The 18,408-nt window shown below is 46.4% G+C and overlaps 2 protein-coding genes across 2 annotated transcripts; one reads left to right on the forward strand and one right to left on the reverse strand.

Moving 5' to 3' along the window:
* Positions 1-4,365: 4,365 nt before the first annotated feature.
* Positions 4,366-7,888, reverse strand: hspb2 (heat shock protein, alpha-crystallin-related, b2). The gene is made up of 2 exons (XM_055660680.1): positions 7,539-7,888; positions 4,366-5,939 (listed from the first exon to the last, which is right to left on the reverse strand). Exons 1-2 carry the CDS (start codon positions 7,630-7,632, stop codon positions 5,500-5,502), a joined length of 534 nt encoding a protein of 177 aa, XP_055516655.1. The 5' UTR covers positions 7,633-7,888; the 3' UTR covers positions 4,366-5,499.
* A 2,135-nt stretch (positions 7,889-10,023) lies between these two features.
* Positions 10,024-17,944, forward strand: cryabb (crystallin, alpha B, b). The gene is made up of 3 exons (XM_055660681.1): positions 10,024-10,688; positions 13,397-13,519; positions 17,543-17,944. Exons 1-3 carry the CDS (start codon positions 10,485-10,487, stop codon positions 17,744-17,746), a joined length of 531 nt encoding a protein of 176 aa, XP_055516656.1. The 5' UTR covers positions 10,024-10,484; the 3' UTR covers positions 17,747-17,944.
* The last annotated feature ends 464 nt before the right edge of the window (positions 17,945-18,408 follow it).

Below are 18,408 nucleotides of genomic sequence, written 5' to 3' on the forward strand. Positions count from 1 at the left end.
CATAGCTGAACGCAGATTGTCAGGTTGGTGTTGCAGTGATGCCTGTGCTTAAGATGATCTCCCTACAAGAGTGTTTAATTGTCATATGTACTGACAATGGAACAGCAGCATAACAAGGTTGTAAACACAATACACATAGACAACATAATAAAAAAATACAATTTCAATAAATTAATAACGGTTCTGGTGCAAAAAAGGCCAAAGTTCTCAGTGCAACCAGCTCGCAACATAGCTCATTGTTTAGTTATTGTATTGTGGTGTTCAAGAGCCGGATGGTTGATAGGAAGAAGCTGTTCTTGAACCTGGAGGTCATGTTTTTCAGACTCCTGTACCTCGTTCTCGGTGGTAGGAGTGAAATGAAAGAGTGGCCAGGATGGTGTGATGGGGAAACCGAGGCAGGCCATGCATGGTGAATGGCCGGGGCCCCAGGGGGTGTTTAGTTTCATTTAGTTTGGAGATACAGCGCGAAAACACGCCCATCGGCCCACCGAGTCCGCACCGACGAGCAATCACCCTGTACACTTGCACTATCCTACACACACTAGGGACAATTGACATTTATACCAAGCTAATTAACCTACAAACCTGTACGTCTTTGGAATGTGGGAGGAAACCGAAGATCTAGGAGATAACCCACGCAGGTCACAGGGACAATGTACAAACTCTGTACAGATAGCAACCGCATTCAGGATGGAACACGGGTCTCTGGCGCTGTAAGGTAGTAGTCTACTGCTGCGCCACCATGCCACCCTGTTAATGAAGTGATAGACCTTAGGATTTGTGTTCAAATCTATACATCCGTGAAAGTAGCAGCACAGGTGGATAGGGTAGTGAAGAGACATGCTTGCTTGTGGTAGTGAGCCAGGCTGGGGGATGCCGCATTGATGAACTACCTTGGACAGCAATATTTGCACTAGTTTCTTTAATACCACTTACACCTCACCTTAATCCACCAGAGGATTTAAACATAAATAATTCTCTCCATCAGCCTCTCCAATAGGTTCACAGCCACAAATGAGCCAATAATAGCGACAGTGATATGTGGATAAACAGACGTGCTTAGAAATGAGGTCAGGGAGGATGCTAATAATACAGTCTTCAGGGGAAAGCACATGGCGAGACACTTTGCATTCCAGCATGTCGAGCACGGTGATTCAATCCTGACGATGAATGCCCTGTGTAGTGTCGGCACAAACATTTGACAAGTGAAACCGATCATCACATGGGGCGCCACGGTGGTGCAGCGGTAGAGTTGCTGCCTTACAACGCCAGAGACCCGGGTTCGATCCCGACTATGGGTGCTGCCTGTACGGAGTTTGTACGTTCTCCTCGTGACCGCGTGGGTTTTTCCCCTCCGGTTTTCCGGTTTCCTCCCACACTCCAATGATGTACAGGTTTGTAGGTTAATTGGCTTCGGTAAAGTTTGTAAATTGTGAGTGTAATGGGGTTGCTGCTCAGCGCGGACACGGTGGGCAGAAGGGCCTGTTTCCACGCTGTATCTCTAAGCTAAACTAAATCACACAACTGAAACATACTGAATTGGCATCTAATGAACCTCAAGTTTTGCTGTCTGTGCCACATAACTGAATGTAATTATTGAAGGTGGAGCGGACTACCCAGAACACGTCATCAGTCAGCCACCACCTTGGTGCACGCTGTCTCTGGCCTCATTAACAAGTGGGTGTTTCAGTTTCAGGGCGGAGAAGACATCATAGAACGTAGGAAATGCTTGTTCTTTCATCAGGGAGGGTTTCATGGCATTGTGACAATGAATTGCCTGGAGCAGAGAGAGAGAGAAGGGATGGGGTTTAATGAGGAAGGGGAGATGGACAACAAGCAAGAGAAAGCGGAGAGAGAGGCTGTTGTGAGGAAGGAAGGGAGTTGCTCAAGGGGAGGAGGTTTTCAAGGAGGGAGAGTACAATGAGGGAGGAGTTTATATAACCATATAACCCATATAACAATTGCAGCACGGAAACAGGCCATCTCGACCCTTCTAGTCCGTGCCGAACACGTATTCTCCCCTAGTCCCATCTACCTGCACTCAGACCATAACCCTCCATTCCTTTCCCGTCCATATAACTATCCAATTTATTTTTAAATGATAAAAACGAACCTGCCTCCACCACCTTCACTGGAAGCTCATTCCACACAGCCATCATCTGAGTAAAGAAGTTCCCCCTCATGTTACCCCTAAACTTCAGTGACTGGACCAAGCCCTTGGTAGGGAGGACCAGGCTCTGCATTGCCCAGCATTAGAGGTGTGTGTTTTAAATGTGGGATAGTTCTGTGGTTCATCCAGGCAGGTTACTGAAGTCTGGACCAGAAGTTAGGCTAGCCCCAGAAAGTTTAAGGAAGTTTTGTTAAGTGTTACTCCAGAGGCTAGGACAGAAAGTTTAAGAAGGGTTAAGTGTCTAAGGCTAGGCAACATCGGGACCAATGTGAGAAGAGAGATGGTGAATACTTAAGGTGTTAGATTTGAATGCACGTGGTATACGGAACAAAGTGGCTGTTTGGAAATTGGTAGGTATGACATGGCTGAAGGGGATCGGAGCTGGGAGCTGAATGTCCAGGGTTACGAGTCCTACTGAAAAAGACAGAGGTGGACGGAGGATTGGGGTAGCTCTGCTGGTAAGGAAGATGAGGCATTATGTTGCGACAGTCAGGCTACACTTGGGGATACTGTGTGCCGTTCTGGTGGCCATGTCACACAATGAACGTGGTAGCAATAGAGAAGGTGTAGGTGAGATTAGAAACATAGAAAATAGGTGCAGGAGTAGGCCATTTGGCCCTTCGAGCCAGAACCGCCATTCAATATGATCATAGCTGAAACTTTATCAAAGCTTATCTGCAGTGGGGTGGAATTGGGCTGTGTTTACTGATCTGTATTGTTTGGAGGTACATGATTTATAATTGTTATAAGACCTTTCGTAAGTAGCCTCCATCAGTAAATAGCTCAACAATGGAAGATTATGTATATAAGGAGCAGATTAATCCTTGGTTGAGGAGTGACCGCTGAGGAGTGATCATTGTATTTGATGTTCTTAAATAAAGTCTTGATTGTCACCTGATCTTTGTGGTGCCTTATAAAGTTTTCGTTAAAAACGGTCTCCAACAATTTGGAAAATGTAGTGTTTTGTGTCACTTACGAAAACCCCCTGCAGCAGTTACTGTTTCATTCTTGGACCTTAACTGGTGATTAAAACAGTTGTCAACAAGATACAAGATACAAGATATATTTATTTGTCACATGTGCCAGTTGGCACAGTGAAGTGTGTGATCACCATACAGCCATACAATAAAAATAAAGAACACAACACACGATAGAGTTCAACATAAAACATCCCCACACAGCAGAATCAAAAGTTTCCCACTGTGAGGGAAGGCACCAAAGTCAGTCATCTTCCTCGATGTTCACCCGTGGTCGGCAGCAAGAGTACTAGCAAGAACCAAAGTAACTGGACCAAGATATTAAAAGTTCTATTTATCAAACAGATATATATTTAAAAATGAAGAACTTGGCTGCATGAAGAGGTGACCTCAGAATGAAATGCAATTGAGGATAAATTTAAAGGATAAGTTGATTTTCACTTGGATAGAGTCATAACATTAATTTTCAGACTTAAACAAGTCACTGTGATGATTTAAAATATTTGCTCACACCACCCGATATTAACCTCCCCCTAGACTCCCACACATGAAGGTTCTCACATTAGATGTTCTCATCCCTCCACCCTATCCCACCTCCCTCTATCTGTAATCTGTGTCCAAGTATTCTGTGCTCCAGAATTGTTGACTTCCTAATCATCTGTGAATTTAGCGCCTTTGTTGATAAAGACCTAAGACTGGAATTCCCTCTTAACTCCTTTTCATCTTCTGCACTTTTACTTTGATCTAATGTTTGGCCATCCGCCCTAATTTCTCCTTATTGGCTCAGCAATAATTGTGTTTGATAAAAATTCCAGTAAGAAACTTAGTGTAGGTGGGTGACAGGTGAATCAGAGGCAAGGTGAGGCAGAGGTGGGGCATTGTTGATAAACATGTAAGAGAGGAGAGTTTGCATGAAATTAAAAAAAGGAATAGAGGGTCTTGTATTAGTTATGTATGAAAACCCAAGTGTTATCGAGTCATAGAGTCATACAGGATGGAAACAGGCCCTTTGGCCCAATGTCCATGCCAACCAAGATGCCCCATCTACACAAGTCCCACTTGCTTACGTGTGATCAATATACCTCTAACCTTTCCTATCCATGATCCTATCCAAATGTTTTTTTAAATGTTGTTACTGTACCTGCCACAACTACCTCCCCTGGCAGCTCGTTCCATGTACCCACCACCCTCTGAGTGAAAAAGCTGCCCCCCCCCCCCCCCCCCCCCCCCCCCAGGTTGCTCCCACAATTGGCCACTGTAAGTTGTTCCCGGGTGTATGTTTGTGGTAAAACCTGATGAAAGTTGATGGGAAATTGGGGAGAATAAAGCTTGAATGATGCTTGATGGTCAGCACGGATTCAGTGGGCTGAAGGGTCTCTGTGAGTCTGTTAATTGGTGATTATCTCACCTTTGGTGTAGGTGGGTGACAGGTGAATCAGAGGCAAGGTGTGGCAGAGGTGGGACATTGTTGGTAGACATGTAAGAGAGGAGAGGTTGCAGGAAATTTTAAAAAAAGGGATGGAATTTAATAGGATTGTCTGAGGGCTAGTATAGATTTTATGGGCTGAAAGGTCTCTGGTGTGGTAAAAAAGGAAAACAGTTGGAAGCAGTACTATAAATGATTATTCAATAGTTTTTATGAATTGCAATTATAAAGATGCCAATACACATGTGTATGTACAGGTGGTAAACTGGAGATGTTGTCTGACAAATCTAGAGAATTAGTTAATGAATTCCAGACACCAGTCAGCGAGTCACACAGAGAAATGGCAGTAGTTTCCCATTCTCGGATGGTGGAGCTCTGGGTTATAGATTGGATGTGATTATCAGTGTAACTTGTATGCATAGTTGCTTATTTAACCAGTGGATAATGAAGGGGCAGATACCTGTCCTTCGGGTTCCAGCAGACAGGGACCATCACCACACACACACGCGTCTGAATGAACAGATTTCAGCTGATCAAAGCAAGCGCCATAATCTCCCCGTGGACAGGGAGGCAGAGGGGTGCTTCAATACAAGTCATCTTGTCGCAGAGAAATGAGGCGAAGGGAAATGAAAAGCAGACAGGAGATATTACTCAAGATAATCCTCTCGTTTTAGTTGAGATACATTCATCAATACAATTCTAGCTTCAAATATACAGCAAATATCAGCATATTACAATGTTAGTCACACTTTTAGTTTTGCTATTTAACTTAAAGTTATTGAACAAGATGCCAATTAGTTGCGAGTTAGCTGCTACAATAACATGGATGAATTGTAAAAGCAACAAGGACCGTACATCAGTGCCATAACATTGCTGGGGATCAGTGGGATATATTTCCCTCGTGACTCGTCTGGTCTTTCTGTGCCTCAGCCCCGGGCTCCTTCATCCCCGGGCTCCTTCATCCCCGGCGGAGACGCCAGGTTGATCTTCACGTCGTTGACTTTAGGCTGTATCTCTCCGCCTTTCCTGGGCGCCTCGATGCACAGGATGCCATCGTGGGTCAGAGTTGTTCGAACCAGCAGAGGGTCCACGTCGAGGGGCAGGATGTAGGTGCGTTTAAAGTCTCGGGAGATGAAGCCGTGGTCGTCCAACTTCTGAGGATGACTACCGGACACCTCCAGCAGGTTGTCCACCGTCCGGACCGACAGCTCACTTGGCAGGAAGTGGCACACATCCAGGAAGACCTGGGATTTATGGTCCTTTGTGGCTATCTCTGAAAACCCTCGGTCCAGTTGCTTGTTGATCCTGGGTCTGATGTAGTAACCGTGGTACAAAGTCGGAGCTAAAATATCCTCTGGTGACAAACCTGAGGGATTTATTGGAAGTTATAAAACTGCTAATGATAGACCAACAATTTGTAACTTAACACTGCAACACACACACAGTGAAGATAGTAACCTCGTCTAGACATTTGCTTTCAAGAGAGATCTAGATAGGGCTCTTAAAAATAGCGGAGTCAGGGGATATGGGGAGAAGGCAGGAGCGGGGGTACTGGTTGGGGATGATCAGCCATGATCACATTGAATGGCGGCGCTGGCTCGAAGGGCCAAATGGCCTACTCCTGCACCTATTGTCTATTGTATATTGACATAAAATGCTGGAGTAACTCAGGAAAAAATGGATAGGTGATGATTCAGGTTGGGACCCTTCATCAGACTGAAGAAGGGTCCAGACCTGAAATGTCACCTACTCATTTTCCCCAGACATGCTAGCTGACCCGCTGAGTTATTCCAACATTTTGTATTTATCTTTGGTATAAACCAGCATCTGTTCATTTTGTATTACATGGTTATCTAGTAACTATCTCATAATGATTTAATTAACGTTGTAGTTATCTTTAGTTATCTAGTAACTACTTAGCGACAGTGAAGATAGTTTTCTTGAATGACAGCAGGATCTTGATCAGCTGGGTAAGGTGGCTGAAGAAGTCAAACCCGGGCAGGACCCCGAGGAGTGGTGCACAGCAGAGGGATCTAGCAGTGCAGGTACATAGATCTAGCAGTGCAGGTACAGAGTTCCCTTGAAAGTGGCGTCAGGGGCAGACAGGGTGGTGATGAACAACTGGCCCATTATTCGCACCCCTGCCTTTGGCCCCACAGTGATGGGATGTAGTGCAGTGGTCATTGAAATACAGGTCTCACACAAAGTTGAGGGTCATTGATGCAAAGTTCCGAGTTCAAATCTCACCGCAGCAGCTCGGGAATTTATAATCATGTGAATAAATCTGGTGTAAAAAAAGTAGTGGGGTCAGGGCTGGTCTCCGGCAGCAGTAACACGGAGTCACCCAGAGGCAGGTGAAATAGTGCAAGATCACGGTAGAGGGAGATGTTGATGTGAAGACGTGCATGTTGGCAACTTCCCAACCAGAGTCCGCAGCTGTGCTCGTCGTGTGTGTGCGTGTGTGTGTGCGTGTGCGTGTGTGTGTGTGTGTGTTTGTGTGTGCCAGTGTATGTGTTTGTGTGTGCGTGTGGCAGTGTATATGTGTTTGTGTCTGTGTGTGTTGTGTGTGGCAGTGTTTGTGTGTGTGTTTGTGTGTGTGTATCCGTGAGTGAGTGTCGTTCTGTCTGAATGTATGTGTGAGTCTGTGAAAGAGAGAGCATGTGTGCGTGCCTGCCTGTGTTTGTGTCAGTATGTGTGTGTGTGTGTGCGCACATCTGAGTGTGTCTGTATGCAGTGTTTGTGTGTGTGTGTGGCAGTAGGTGTGGATGTGTGTGTGGGTGGGTCTACGCGCATGGGCACAACTCGATCGCCAACTCCACGATGATTTCGTTTAAAAAGATCCTGCTCCGAGCTGGCCACTTTAATACCGGGGGGGTCGCGTTTATTTCGGCACACCCACCCTCAGCCAAATTGTCGGCAAAGCAACAAAGTGTAACTTGGTTAACGCGAACATAAACAAACTCACCCTCCCCGTAGTTCTGGTCGTAGATTGTGCTTGGCGTGTCGCCCTCGTATTCCACGCTCATGGGGTAAGCGTGAGGGACTGTCCTGTCCTCCATCGTTCGTATCAGACACAAGGCTTGAGCTCCCTCTCTCCCCTTCACTCACTCTCCCTCTCCCTATCTCCGCCAGGCCGGGTCATTCACAGTCGGGTTCTAGTGAGAGGGAGGGAGTGGAATTAGAACAGAACAGAAATAGACCCGGGCGGCTGGAACCACCCACAGACCGGCAGCTGAAAGCGACCACAGCTTGAGCTCGCACTAGCAGTGTGCCTGATGAGGTAGACAAAAATGCTGGAGTTAACTCAGCGGGACAGGCAGCATCTCTGGAGCAAAATGAATGGGTGGCATTTCGGGTCGAGACTTCTGAAGAAGGGTCTCGAACCGAAACGTCGCCCGTTCCTTCCTGCCAGAGATGCTGCCTGTCCCGCTGAGTTACTCCAGCTTTTTTGTGTCCATCGTCAAGGAATCCCTCTGGCGGGTCATTGTCAAGGTCAATCCCAGTCCAGAACCGCCGGGCTGGACATTTCAACACGCGGTTGGTACCAACGTGGTGCAACAGCGTGGAAACAGGCCATTCGGCCCAACTTGCCCACACCGACCAGTATGCCCCATACACTAGACCCACCTGCCTGCATCTGGCCCATATCTCTCTAAACATGTCCTATTCATGTACTTGCTAAATGAGTAATAAAAATAAAGATAGACACTCAGCGGGTCAGGCAGCACTTATAATTAGAGTAGTCATACAGCACGCAGACAGGCCCTTCGACCCAACTTGCCTATGCCCCATCTACTGTACCAACTTACCAACATGCCCCTTCTACTCTGGTCCCACCATATCCCTCTAAAACTTTCCTATCTGTGTACCTGTCTAAATATATTTAAAATGCTGTTATAGTACCTGCCACAACTACCTCTTCTGGGAGCCCATTCCATATACCCACCACGCTCTGAGTGAAGCGTTACCCCTCAGATTCCTAGTAATTCTTGCCCGTCATGACCTGGACTAATGACTGGGAGTTCAAACCCATCAAAGAGCAGGGATATTTGTGGAATGGCTGCAGCACAGAAGGAGGCCATTCGGCCCATCAGGTCTGTGCCAGTTCTTAGTAGAGTGATGTTTTAGAAGCAATTGGACAGGTACGTAGATAGGACATGTTGCGAGGGATGTGGGCCAAACGCAGGCAAGTGGGACTAGTGCCGTTGGGACATGTTGGTCGGTGCGGGCAAGTTGGGCTGATGGTCCTGTTTCCACGCTGTATCACTCTAATGGGGAGAGTCTAGTTCCCTGCCTCTTTCCCTCAAGTTGTGATCCAGTTCCCTCTGGGAATTGCGATGGGCTCCAAACCCCAACCCCCCCCCCACCCCAACACCGCTGCAAGGAAACATCCTCAGCTTCTCTGGTCCAACCTTGCGGCTGATTCTGATTCTTTTTTAAAAACCTGGCATCAAGTGCAATCCCAGTCGGGGCCATTAAATTACCCAACTGTGGTTGGAACCTGAAGCTGAAAGACACAAAATGCTGGAGTAACTCAGCAGGCCAGGCAGCATCTCTGGAGAACATGGACAGTCTGCAGAAGGGTCGCCTACCCATGTTCTCCAGGGATGCTGCCTGACCCGCCTGGTCGCAGTCGCTGCCTCAAAAAGGCTGACAGCATCATCAAAGACCCACACCATCCTGGCCACATACTCATTTCCCTGCTATCTTCAGGTAGAAGGTACAGGAGCCTGAAGACTGCAACAACCAGGTTCAGGGATAGCTACTTCCCCACAGCCATCAGGCTGTTAAACCTGGCTCGGACAAAACTCTGATTATTAATAATCTCGTCTGAAGAAGGGTTTCGGCCCGAAACGTTGCCTATTTCCTTCGCTCCATAGATGCTGCTGCACCCGCTGAGTTTCTCCAGCTTTTTTGTGTAACCTCTGATTATTAATAATCCATTATCTGTTATTTGCATTTTATCAGTTTATTTATTAATGTGTGTATATATTTATATTATGGTATATGGACACACTGATCTGTTTTGTAGTAAATGCCTACTATGTTCTGTGTGCTGAAGCAAAGCAAGAATTTCATTGTCCTATCAGGGACACATGACAATAAACTCGCTTGAACTTGAACTTGGGTTACTTCAACACTTTGGAACTTTCCTTGATTAACCAGCATCTGCAGTTCCTTGTTTCTAGACGTGTCTCCAGGCCTGCAGCCCCCCCTACACCATCCAATGAGATGGGCTGGTAATCACACGGCTCAGGGGGCAGAACATGTCTCAGGCCCTCAAAAGTAAAAATAAGTCATCGAGAGGGCAGCAGCGTCCTGCGACGCCATTAATTGGTAACGCGGTACTAGGGACTGATCCCATTCAACACAGCCAGAAACTAAAATACCCTCTCGGCCGCATTATAAAGTGATCAGCACTGGCCTATTTCTGGGATGACATATTTGTGATGGCCATCATCGCCATTCCGGTTCAGCTTCTGAATGACCCAACACACAGACACAGCGGAACAAAAGGGCATTAAAATCTTTAATCGTGAAAAAAACTGGAACATCATAAAATCTCTCCCCATACAATAGCTCCCCTTTGAAAATGCCATGAGGTCATCTGGTGCAGCCCTCGCCGGCCTTGCCAGCAGAGGAAGGGATTGATCAGCACAGCTTTGTTCGCCGCTAGAGAGACCGCGTTACTGGTGGTGTCACGTCTAATCCCCCAAAATAATAACTCCCTAAAGAATGAGAACACATGACAGACTCAATCAGCCTTGCATCAGTTTTCCAGAAGGTTCAATGGGTGGCTGTCATTGTGTATATAAAGATCACAGCCACGGGCTGACCTGCAAGCGGTTCTTGGACTGCGCTCCGCACAAGTTTCAAAGCTAAACCCTCTCCTTCCTTTCAAAGCGAGAAGATGGACATTGCCATCCAACACCCGTGGTTTCGCCGTTCCCTCTTCCAGAACTCCCTCTTCCCCTCTCGCATCTTTGACCAGCATTTTGGGGAACACTTTGACCTCGAACCCTTCATCAACTTCTCCTCTCTGGTGAACCCCTTCTATTGGAAGGCGGCAGGTCTGAGCAGGATCCCCAGCTGGTTGCAGTCTGGACTCTCAGAGGTACGTTCTACGCGTTCTTATATCGCCGTGTCATTTCGTGTTACTTAACAACATGCTTAGAGAGCGTGTGATGAAATTAGTTGTGCGTTTGCCTCAAAACAAGTATTATTTTGTTCAATTCTCCTGTGCGTAATCTTCACAGCTCTAGATTCAATCCTAGCCTCGGGTGCTGTCGGTGTGGAGTTTGCATATTCTCCCCGTGACTGCGCGGGTTTACTCCGGGTGCTCCGGTTTCCCCGCATCCCAAAGACTTGCGGGTTGGGAGGTTAATTGGCCGCAGTTAATTTGCCCCTAATGGGCAAGTGAATTGAATTGAATTGAACTGCATAAATGTTATTAGCCAAGTATGTATACTTCCAAGGAATTTGCCTTTGGTGCTTTGCGCGCAAGGATAACAACACGATATACTGTGGACAATTAAAAAATAAAACATTATAATTGAAACGCGTGTCCTGTACCTTAATTGGTACACGTGACAATAAACTGACTTTGAGACCTTGAGTAAAATAAAATACCAGAGCAAAAGGAGGCTACAGACTTTTGGCTGTTGAGTAGAGCTACTACTAGTGGAAAAATGCGTTTTTTATGTCTGGCTGTGGCGGCTTTGACAGTCAGGAGTCGCCTTCCATAGGGAAATGATTCAAAGAGTTTGTGGCCAGGGTGAGAGGGGTCAGAGATGATCTTACCCGCTCGCTTCCTGGCCCTTGCAGTGTACAGTTTGTCGATGGGGGGGAAGGTTGTAGCTAACAACCTTCTCGGCAGATCGAACTATGCGCTGCAGACTCCGGATGTCGTGCTTGGTGGCTGAGCCAAACCAGACCATGATGGAGAAGGTGAGGACAGACTCTATGATGGCAGTATAAAACTGGACCATCATTGCCTGTGGCTGATTGTGTTTTCTCAGCTGCCCCAGGAAGTACATCATCTGTTGGGCCTTTTTGATTGTGGAGTCGATGGTGGCCTCCCATTTTAGATCGCTGGGATGATGGTTCCAAGGAACTTAAATGACTCCACAGATGTGACTGTGGTGTTGTTGATGGTGACTGGGGAGGGGGGCCATTGTGGACACCTTGACCATTCGAGGCAGCTCTACCTTTCTCTACCTTTTCGAACAAATCACAGCCAGCACAGATGGCCAAAGAGCCCACAATGGTCCATTGTTGGCTTTGGAAGAGGTGTTAATGATAGGATATGAACAGTGTAACCACCAGGATGACTAGGGTGGGAGTGGGATGGAGAGAGAGGGAATGCAACGGTTACTTGAAATCTGATCTGAAATGCAGGTAGGTGGGACTAGTGTAGTTGGGACATGTTGGCTGGCGTGGGCAAGTTGGGCCGAAGGCCCTGTTTCCATGCTTTAAGACTCTGTATAAATGTTTTATGTCTTAAATCTTAAGACATCTTAAGACAATCTCTGAGAACAATTCTTCACCCCATCATGAGTTAGCGGTTCCCACAATGTCTGCCATTGTGCAGTGCAACTCGTCTGTTCAGACAGCCACGTCCCTCATTCCATGGAGTGTTGTTTCCAAAGAAAATGCTCCAGCAGTCTCCAGTGTAGGCTGGCAAGGACTGGAGCTGATTGAAGCACGGTGGTGTGATGAGAGAGCCCATGTCAAACACCAATGAATGGATACACTTGCACAGAAGGACCATCTTTGAAACTCACTGTGCTGTTGTCGAACTCACTGTCTCAGGGTGCACAGTGGAAACTTGCCCACTGATGCATTCAAGAGAGAGTTACATTTAGCTCTTCGGGCTAACTGAATCAAGGGATATGGAGAAAAAGCAGGAACGGGGTACTGATTTTGGATGATCAGCCATAATCATATTGAATGGCAGTGCTGGCTCGTAGGGCCGAATGGGCACCAATCCTCTGCCACTGGGGGAAGTGCATCTCAAGGTGTATTGTATACGTCGCATCATATGCAAGACTCTACAGAGGAGAGAGGAGGTGTTCTCCTTCCTGCAACAAGATATCTTCCTTGCAGCCCCAACTCCAGACCTGCCCTTTCCTATTGCACACAGCTCTGCAAGGATAGACCACTTCACAAACTCTAGAGAGCAAGGTTCAACAGTTTAAAACTCAGCTTTATTTGTTGGGGGAGGAAAGCAAAATGTTTTTGCATTGGGACAAAAAGTGCATTAAAATAATACATGAGCCTGGTTGATCCATCTTTAAAAATCAACGCATGTTTTTGAGTGGCTAGCAGGTTCATGCCACCGCAAATTGTGTTGGTAACACAGAATATTCGGAAAAGTTTGTTAAAGTTGTTTTACTGGGAACGGGTTGTGTCCACTTAACTGGGGGATTATAGTTTCCAGCCAGCTGTGGAGGCCAAGTGGAGGCGGAGATTGATAGATTCTTGATTAGTAAGGGTGTCGGGGTTCATGGGGAGAATGCAAGAAACGGGGTTGAGAGGGAAAGATAGATCTGCCATGATTGAATGGCTGCCTGGACTTGATGGGCCGAATGGCCTAATTCTGTTCCTAGAACTTACAAACTGCTCTCCCAGCCACAGGACACCAAAGACACTCAGCAAATAATTAATGGACTTGTGCACTGAACTGTCCCAATTACAATACCCTGCCATCCGAGCTGAGTTGGGGGGTTTTCAGGGTCATGTTTCTGTACTGGGTAATATGGAAGAAAATTTGGGAACTTGGCATCCACTCTTTGCTCAGGATACATGCTTTATCTCTTGCAGGTGAGACTGGACAAGGACAAGTTTGCAATTCACCTTGATGTCAAACATTTCACTCCTGAGGAAATTCGAGTCAAAATCCTGGGGGACTTTATTGAAATCCAAGCACAACATGAAGAGCGTCAGGTAAGCCTCACTCTCCGGTTCCGCTTTAGATCATCCTCTTTGGTGGGTGCTTTCACCTGCCTGGTAAACTTTAAAGAATAAGAAAAGTGGGTTGAGTTGAATTTGCAGGACATACCCTGGGTGGGGAGGAGAGTATTCCTGCATAGGCTGCTAATTTGAGTGAGGGCTTGGACTAGTATGGGTGAGTAAACAACGTTGTCCCCATTGGGATTTTAAAGTCCCATACAACAGCAGATTAGGTCTAGATGGTTTTGAAAAGGTTTTCCAGTTCCTTCCAATACATTTTAATTGGTGTAGACTTTGTTTACGCTGGTGACCAGCTGATGCGATGCAGTCTGGATCTACTATTGGACCATTGGAAGCAAGCCAATGCTATGGCAGCACTTTAGAGTGTTTGCAGCCATGAAGCATTCTAAATATGTTCAGTCCGGATGGGGAATACAGGTGGTGATTGGACCGGTCTTAAGTCGGCTGTTGTTTACATTTAGTTTAGTTTTAGTCGAGAAATACAGCGTGGAAACAGGCCTTTCGGCCCACTGAGTCCGTGTCGATCAGCGATAACCCCTCACCCCGTACATTAGTACTATCCTACACACTGAGGACGATTTACAGAAGCCAATTAACCTACAAACATGTGTAGGAAGGAACTGCAGATCTTGGTTTACACCGAAGATAGACACAAAATGATGGAGTAACTCAGCGGGACAGGCAGCATCTCTGGAGAGAAGAAATAGGTGGTGTTTCGAGGCGAGACCCTTCGTCAGATGTTTAACCTGCAAACCTGCACATCTTTGGGATGTGGAAGGAAACCGGAGCACACAGAAAAAAAAAGCCATGTGGTCGCGGGGAGAACGTACAAACTGTATAGACAACAGCCATAGCCAGGATCTCTGGCGCTATGAGGCAGCAACTCCACCGCTGCCACTGTGCCGCCTCCAAGTCAGTTATGTTAATACCACCAATTCTACAAACAGATACATTTTATTTTCAACAACATGTCCAGGTTGTAGAAATTATTCAAATATAACCTCACTAGTTATTAACTGGACAATGGGCAATCAGACAGGAGACGATGAACCTTCGGACAGCGAAGATAGACACAAAATGTTGGAGTAACTCAGCGGGACAGGCAGCATCTCTGGAGAGAAGGAATTGGCAATGTTTCTGGCCAAGACCCGTCCTCAGACTGAGAGTCAGGGGAGAGGGAAATATCAAGATATGGAAGGATAAGGTGTGTAAACGAGAGATCAAAGGGGACGAAACTCAAGGAAAATGTAACGGGTGACTGTTTGCTAGGGGAAGGTGACAAAAAGGCGTACAAAGTAAAAGTTTAATCAGTCAGAGTCAAACTAGTTGGAGATCTAGAATGGGTGAGGAATGCAGAGAGAGGGAAAGCAAGGGTTACTTGAAGTTAGAGAAGTCAATATTTATACCGCTGGGTTGTAAGCTGCCCAAGCAAAATACTTCTGACAGCGGCAACAACTTCTCCTGTGTGGATTTACTCAGTAGTTCAAGGGTTCACTGGGGCTCCTGCCAAAGCTGGTGTTCACGTATCTGAGCTTGGATTGACGTCAGTCAGTGTCAGCGGGTGTGGAGTGCAGTGTGCATCAGACACCTTATCTCAGCAGGAGGTATTTATAAAGTCAGTTCCAACAACTATTTTTGGCTCTGCAACTTACTGAGGTTAGATGACAACTACACTTCATTCGTGATTCATTGGTTCTAGAGTTACTCCAACATTTTGTTGTTTCCAGAAAGTTTTGAAGATGTGACAGATGCAATATAGTTCCCAGGTTCCAGGAATCTTCTCACTTCCATCCCGAATGTGCTTCGGATTCATTGATGTCAGAAACATAGAAAATAGGTGCAGGAGTAGGCCATTCGGCCCTTCGAGCCTGCACCGGCATTCAATATGATCATGGCTGATCATCCAACTCAGTATCCTGTACCTGCCTTCTCTCCATACCCCCTGATCCCTTTAGCCACAAGGGCCACATCTAACTCCCTCTTAAATATAGCCAATGAACTGGCCTCAACTACCTTCTGTGGCAGAGAATTTCACAGATTCACCAATGTTTTTCTCATCTCGGTCCTAAAAGATTTCCCCCTTATCCTTAAACTGTGACCTCTTGTTCTGGACTTCCCCAACATTGGGAACAATCTTCCTACATCTAGCCTGTCCAACCCCTTAAGAATTTTGTAAGTTTCTATAAGATCCCCCCTCAATCTTCTAAATTCTAGCGAGTACAAGCCGAGTCTATCCAGTTTTTCTTCGTATGAAAGTCAAATGTTAATTGACAGTGAAAGCATTCAGTCAGAGGGTGGTGAATCTGTGGAATTATTTGCCACAAAAGGCTGTGGAGGCCAAGTCGATGGATATTTTTAAGACAGAGATAGATCTGCTTCTTCTTCTTGTGTATGGCGTGCACAGCCTAAAGTTGTAGGACAACTTGTTCTATTTGATCTTATTTGATTGTGCACGCCAGGGTGATTGCATTCATCGAAACAGGGTGGACCACGTGAAGGTTGCAATCTCCCACCTCACAGAGATAGATAGATTCTTGGTTAGTCCGGGTGTCAGGGGTTATGGGGAGAAGGCGGGAGAATAGGACTGGGAGGGAGAGACAGATCAGCCATGATTGAATGGCGGAGTAGACTTGATGGGCCGAACACTCATATCACTTATGAACTTATGACCACCCGTGTGTGACATAAGTTCCTGCTCACTGGCCAATGTTTTCAGTTGCCCTGTACTACTGAGGCTGTCCACTAAAGGCAGAGTGAGTACCAACTGTGATGCCTGCATTCATCAGCTGGCTCCTGTTGATCACTACACTGCTCCCTTGGGTGAAGTGAAACCATGGAACATAAAACCTAGAAGAGTGCAACAGGCCCTTCCGTTTACAATGTCTGTTGCAAACGGTCCTAATGCCAAGACCAGCCCTCGGCCACCTGCACATAATCCATATCCCGGCATATCCATGTACCTATCCAAAAGTCTCTAAAATGCCACTGTCGTATCTGCCTCAAACAACCAACCCCAGCAGCGCGTTCCACGCACTCGCCATCCTCTCTGTAAAAAAAAAAATCATGCCCTGTGCATTTCCTTTAAACTTTACCCCTCTCACCTTAAAGCGGTGCCCTCTACTATTGTATATATGCATCCCGGTGAACAGGTACACACTGTCTACCCTATCTATTCCTCTCTTCATTTTTTAATACTTCTGTCGTGTCTCTCCGCAGCCTCTGGTGTTCCAGAGAGATGTCCGCAAACAACAAGTGGTTCAGGCATCTGTGTTGTTATCTAACTCTGTGACTACAGTCTCGTAATTAATTCTGCAGAGGGTGCATGAGTGTGCTGGTTCAGTGGATGAGTGTTGTGTCGCTGAAAGCGAACGCAGGAAAATGCGTTTGACGGCTTTGGACCTGTTCTCACTGGAGTATGGAGAGGATGAGAGTGGACTTTCATTGAAACTTACCGAATAGTGAAAGTCCTGGATCGAGTGGATGTGGAGAGGATGTTTCCACTAGTTGGAGAGTCTTGGACCAGAGGCCATAGTCGCAAAATTAAAGGATGTTCCTTTTGGAAGGAGATGAGGAGGAATTTATTTAGTCAAATGGTGGTGAATCTATCAATCTTAAAAATATTTTGGCTTGGCCTCCACAACCTTCTGAGGCAATTAATTCCACTGATTCGCCACCCTTTGACTAACAAGATTCCTCCTCATCTCCTTTTTAAAGGTATGTCATTTTATTCTGAGGCTGTGGCCTCTGGTCCTAGTGGAAACATCCTCTCTACATTCCCGCTATCCAGGCATTTCGCTACGTTTCAATGAGGCCCCCCCAATCATCCTTCTAAACTCCAGGGAGTACAGGCAGTTCAGAACTGTCACCAGTCACGAATAGAACATCCCCAATGGCCGCTGACTGGTCTGAGCTTTTCCTTGTGGTGTCTTCTCTACGTTGTGAAACAAAGACCGCGGGAATGTTCAGCAGCTTCTGTTCAACCCTTCTGTTCTGCAGGATGAACACGGATATATTTCCCGGGAGTTTCACCGCAAGTACAAGATCCCGGCGGGAGTGGACCCGACCCTGATCACCTCCTCGCTGTCGGCGGACGGAGTGCTGACCGTCACCGGCCCCCGGAAAGTGGCCGACGTCCCCGAGAGAACCGTGCCCATCTTCCGAGAGGAGAAGCCTGCGGTCGCTGGACCTCAGCAGATGTGAATCCCCGGACCTTTCTGTTGAGTTCAGTGTGAAACAACCTCAAGCCATTAAAGTATCGCCTTTCGCTTTTTGTGTAACATTTTTTGTATCGCCATGTAATCAAACATTCCTTAATATGTCAGCTTGCAACAAACATTTATCTTTGCTGCCTTCATTAATATCACCTTAAAATAAAATCAACAATTGATGAAGCAACAACGCGCAAATCCTGTTTATTTCCTTGCTGTATGCCCGTGACAGACGAGGCATTTCAGGATAATAGCCAATTATTTGTTGCATTTATTCACCTTATCAGCCTGTGCACAGATGCCAACAGGTCTTGGATAACTTGGATAACTTGGATAGTTATATGGATGGGAAGGGAATGGAGGGTTATGGTCTTAGCGCAGGTATATGGGACTAGGGGAGATTATGTGTTCGGCACGGACTAGAAGGGTCGAGATGGCCTGTTTCCGTGCTGTAATTGTTATATAGGTCAACAAACAAATAACAACCTCCAGTTGTTTAAGGAGGAACTGCAGATGCTGGAAAATCGAAGGTACACAAAAATACTGGAGAAACTCAGCGGCTCAGAGGTCATGGATAAAACATAAAGAGGAAGTGAACTGAGTTTTTTAGGTAGACAAAAGTGCTGGAGAAACTCAGCGGGTGCGGCAGCATCT

Source organism: Leucoraja erinacea, chromosome 32 (assembly GCF_028641065.1).
Source record: "Leucoraja erinacea ecotype New England chromosome 32, Leri_hhj_1, whole genome shotgun sequence".
Lineage (NCBI taxonomy): Eukaryota > Metazoa > Chordata > Chondrichthyes > Rajiformes > Rajidae > Leucoraja > Leucoraja erinaceus.

Bases quoted from the DNA above. Each gene is read 5' to 3' on its own strand.
- hspb2 (XM_055660680.1), bottom strand. From the start codon at position 7,632: ATGGAGGACAGGACAGTCCCTCACGCTTACCCCATGAGCGTGGAATAC. The intron at 5,940-7,538 runs GTGAGTTTGTTT...TAAATCCCTCAG, and splicing joins CGACCAGAACTACGGGGAGG to GTTTGTCACCAGAGGATATT.
- cryabb (XM_055660681.1), top strand. From the start codon at position 10,485: ATGGACATTGCCATCCAACACCCGTGGTTTCGCCGTTCCCTCTTCCAG. The intron at 10,689-13,396 runs GTACGTTCTACG...TATCTCTTGCAG, and splicing joins TGCAGTCTGGACTCTCAGAG to GTGAGACTGGACAAGGACAA. The intron at 13,520-17,542 runs GTAAGCCTCACT...TCTGTTCTGCAG, and splicing joins CACAACATGAAGAGCGTCAG to GATGAACACGGATATATTTC.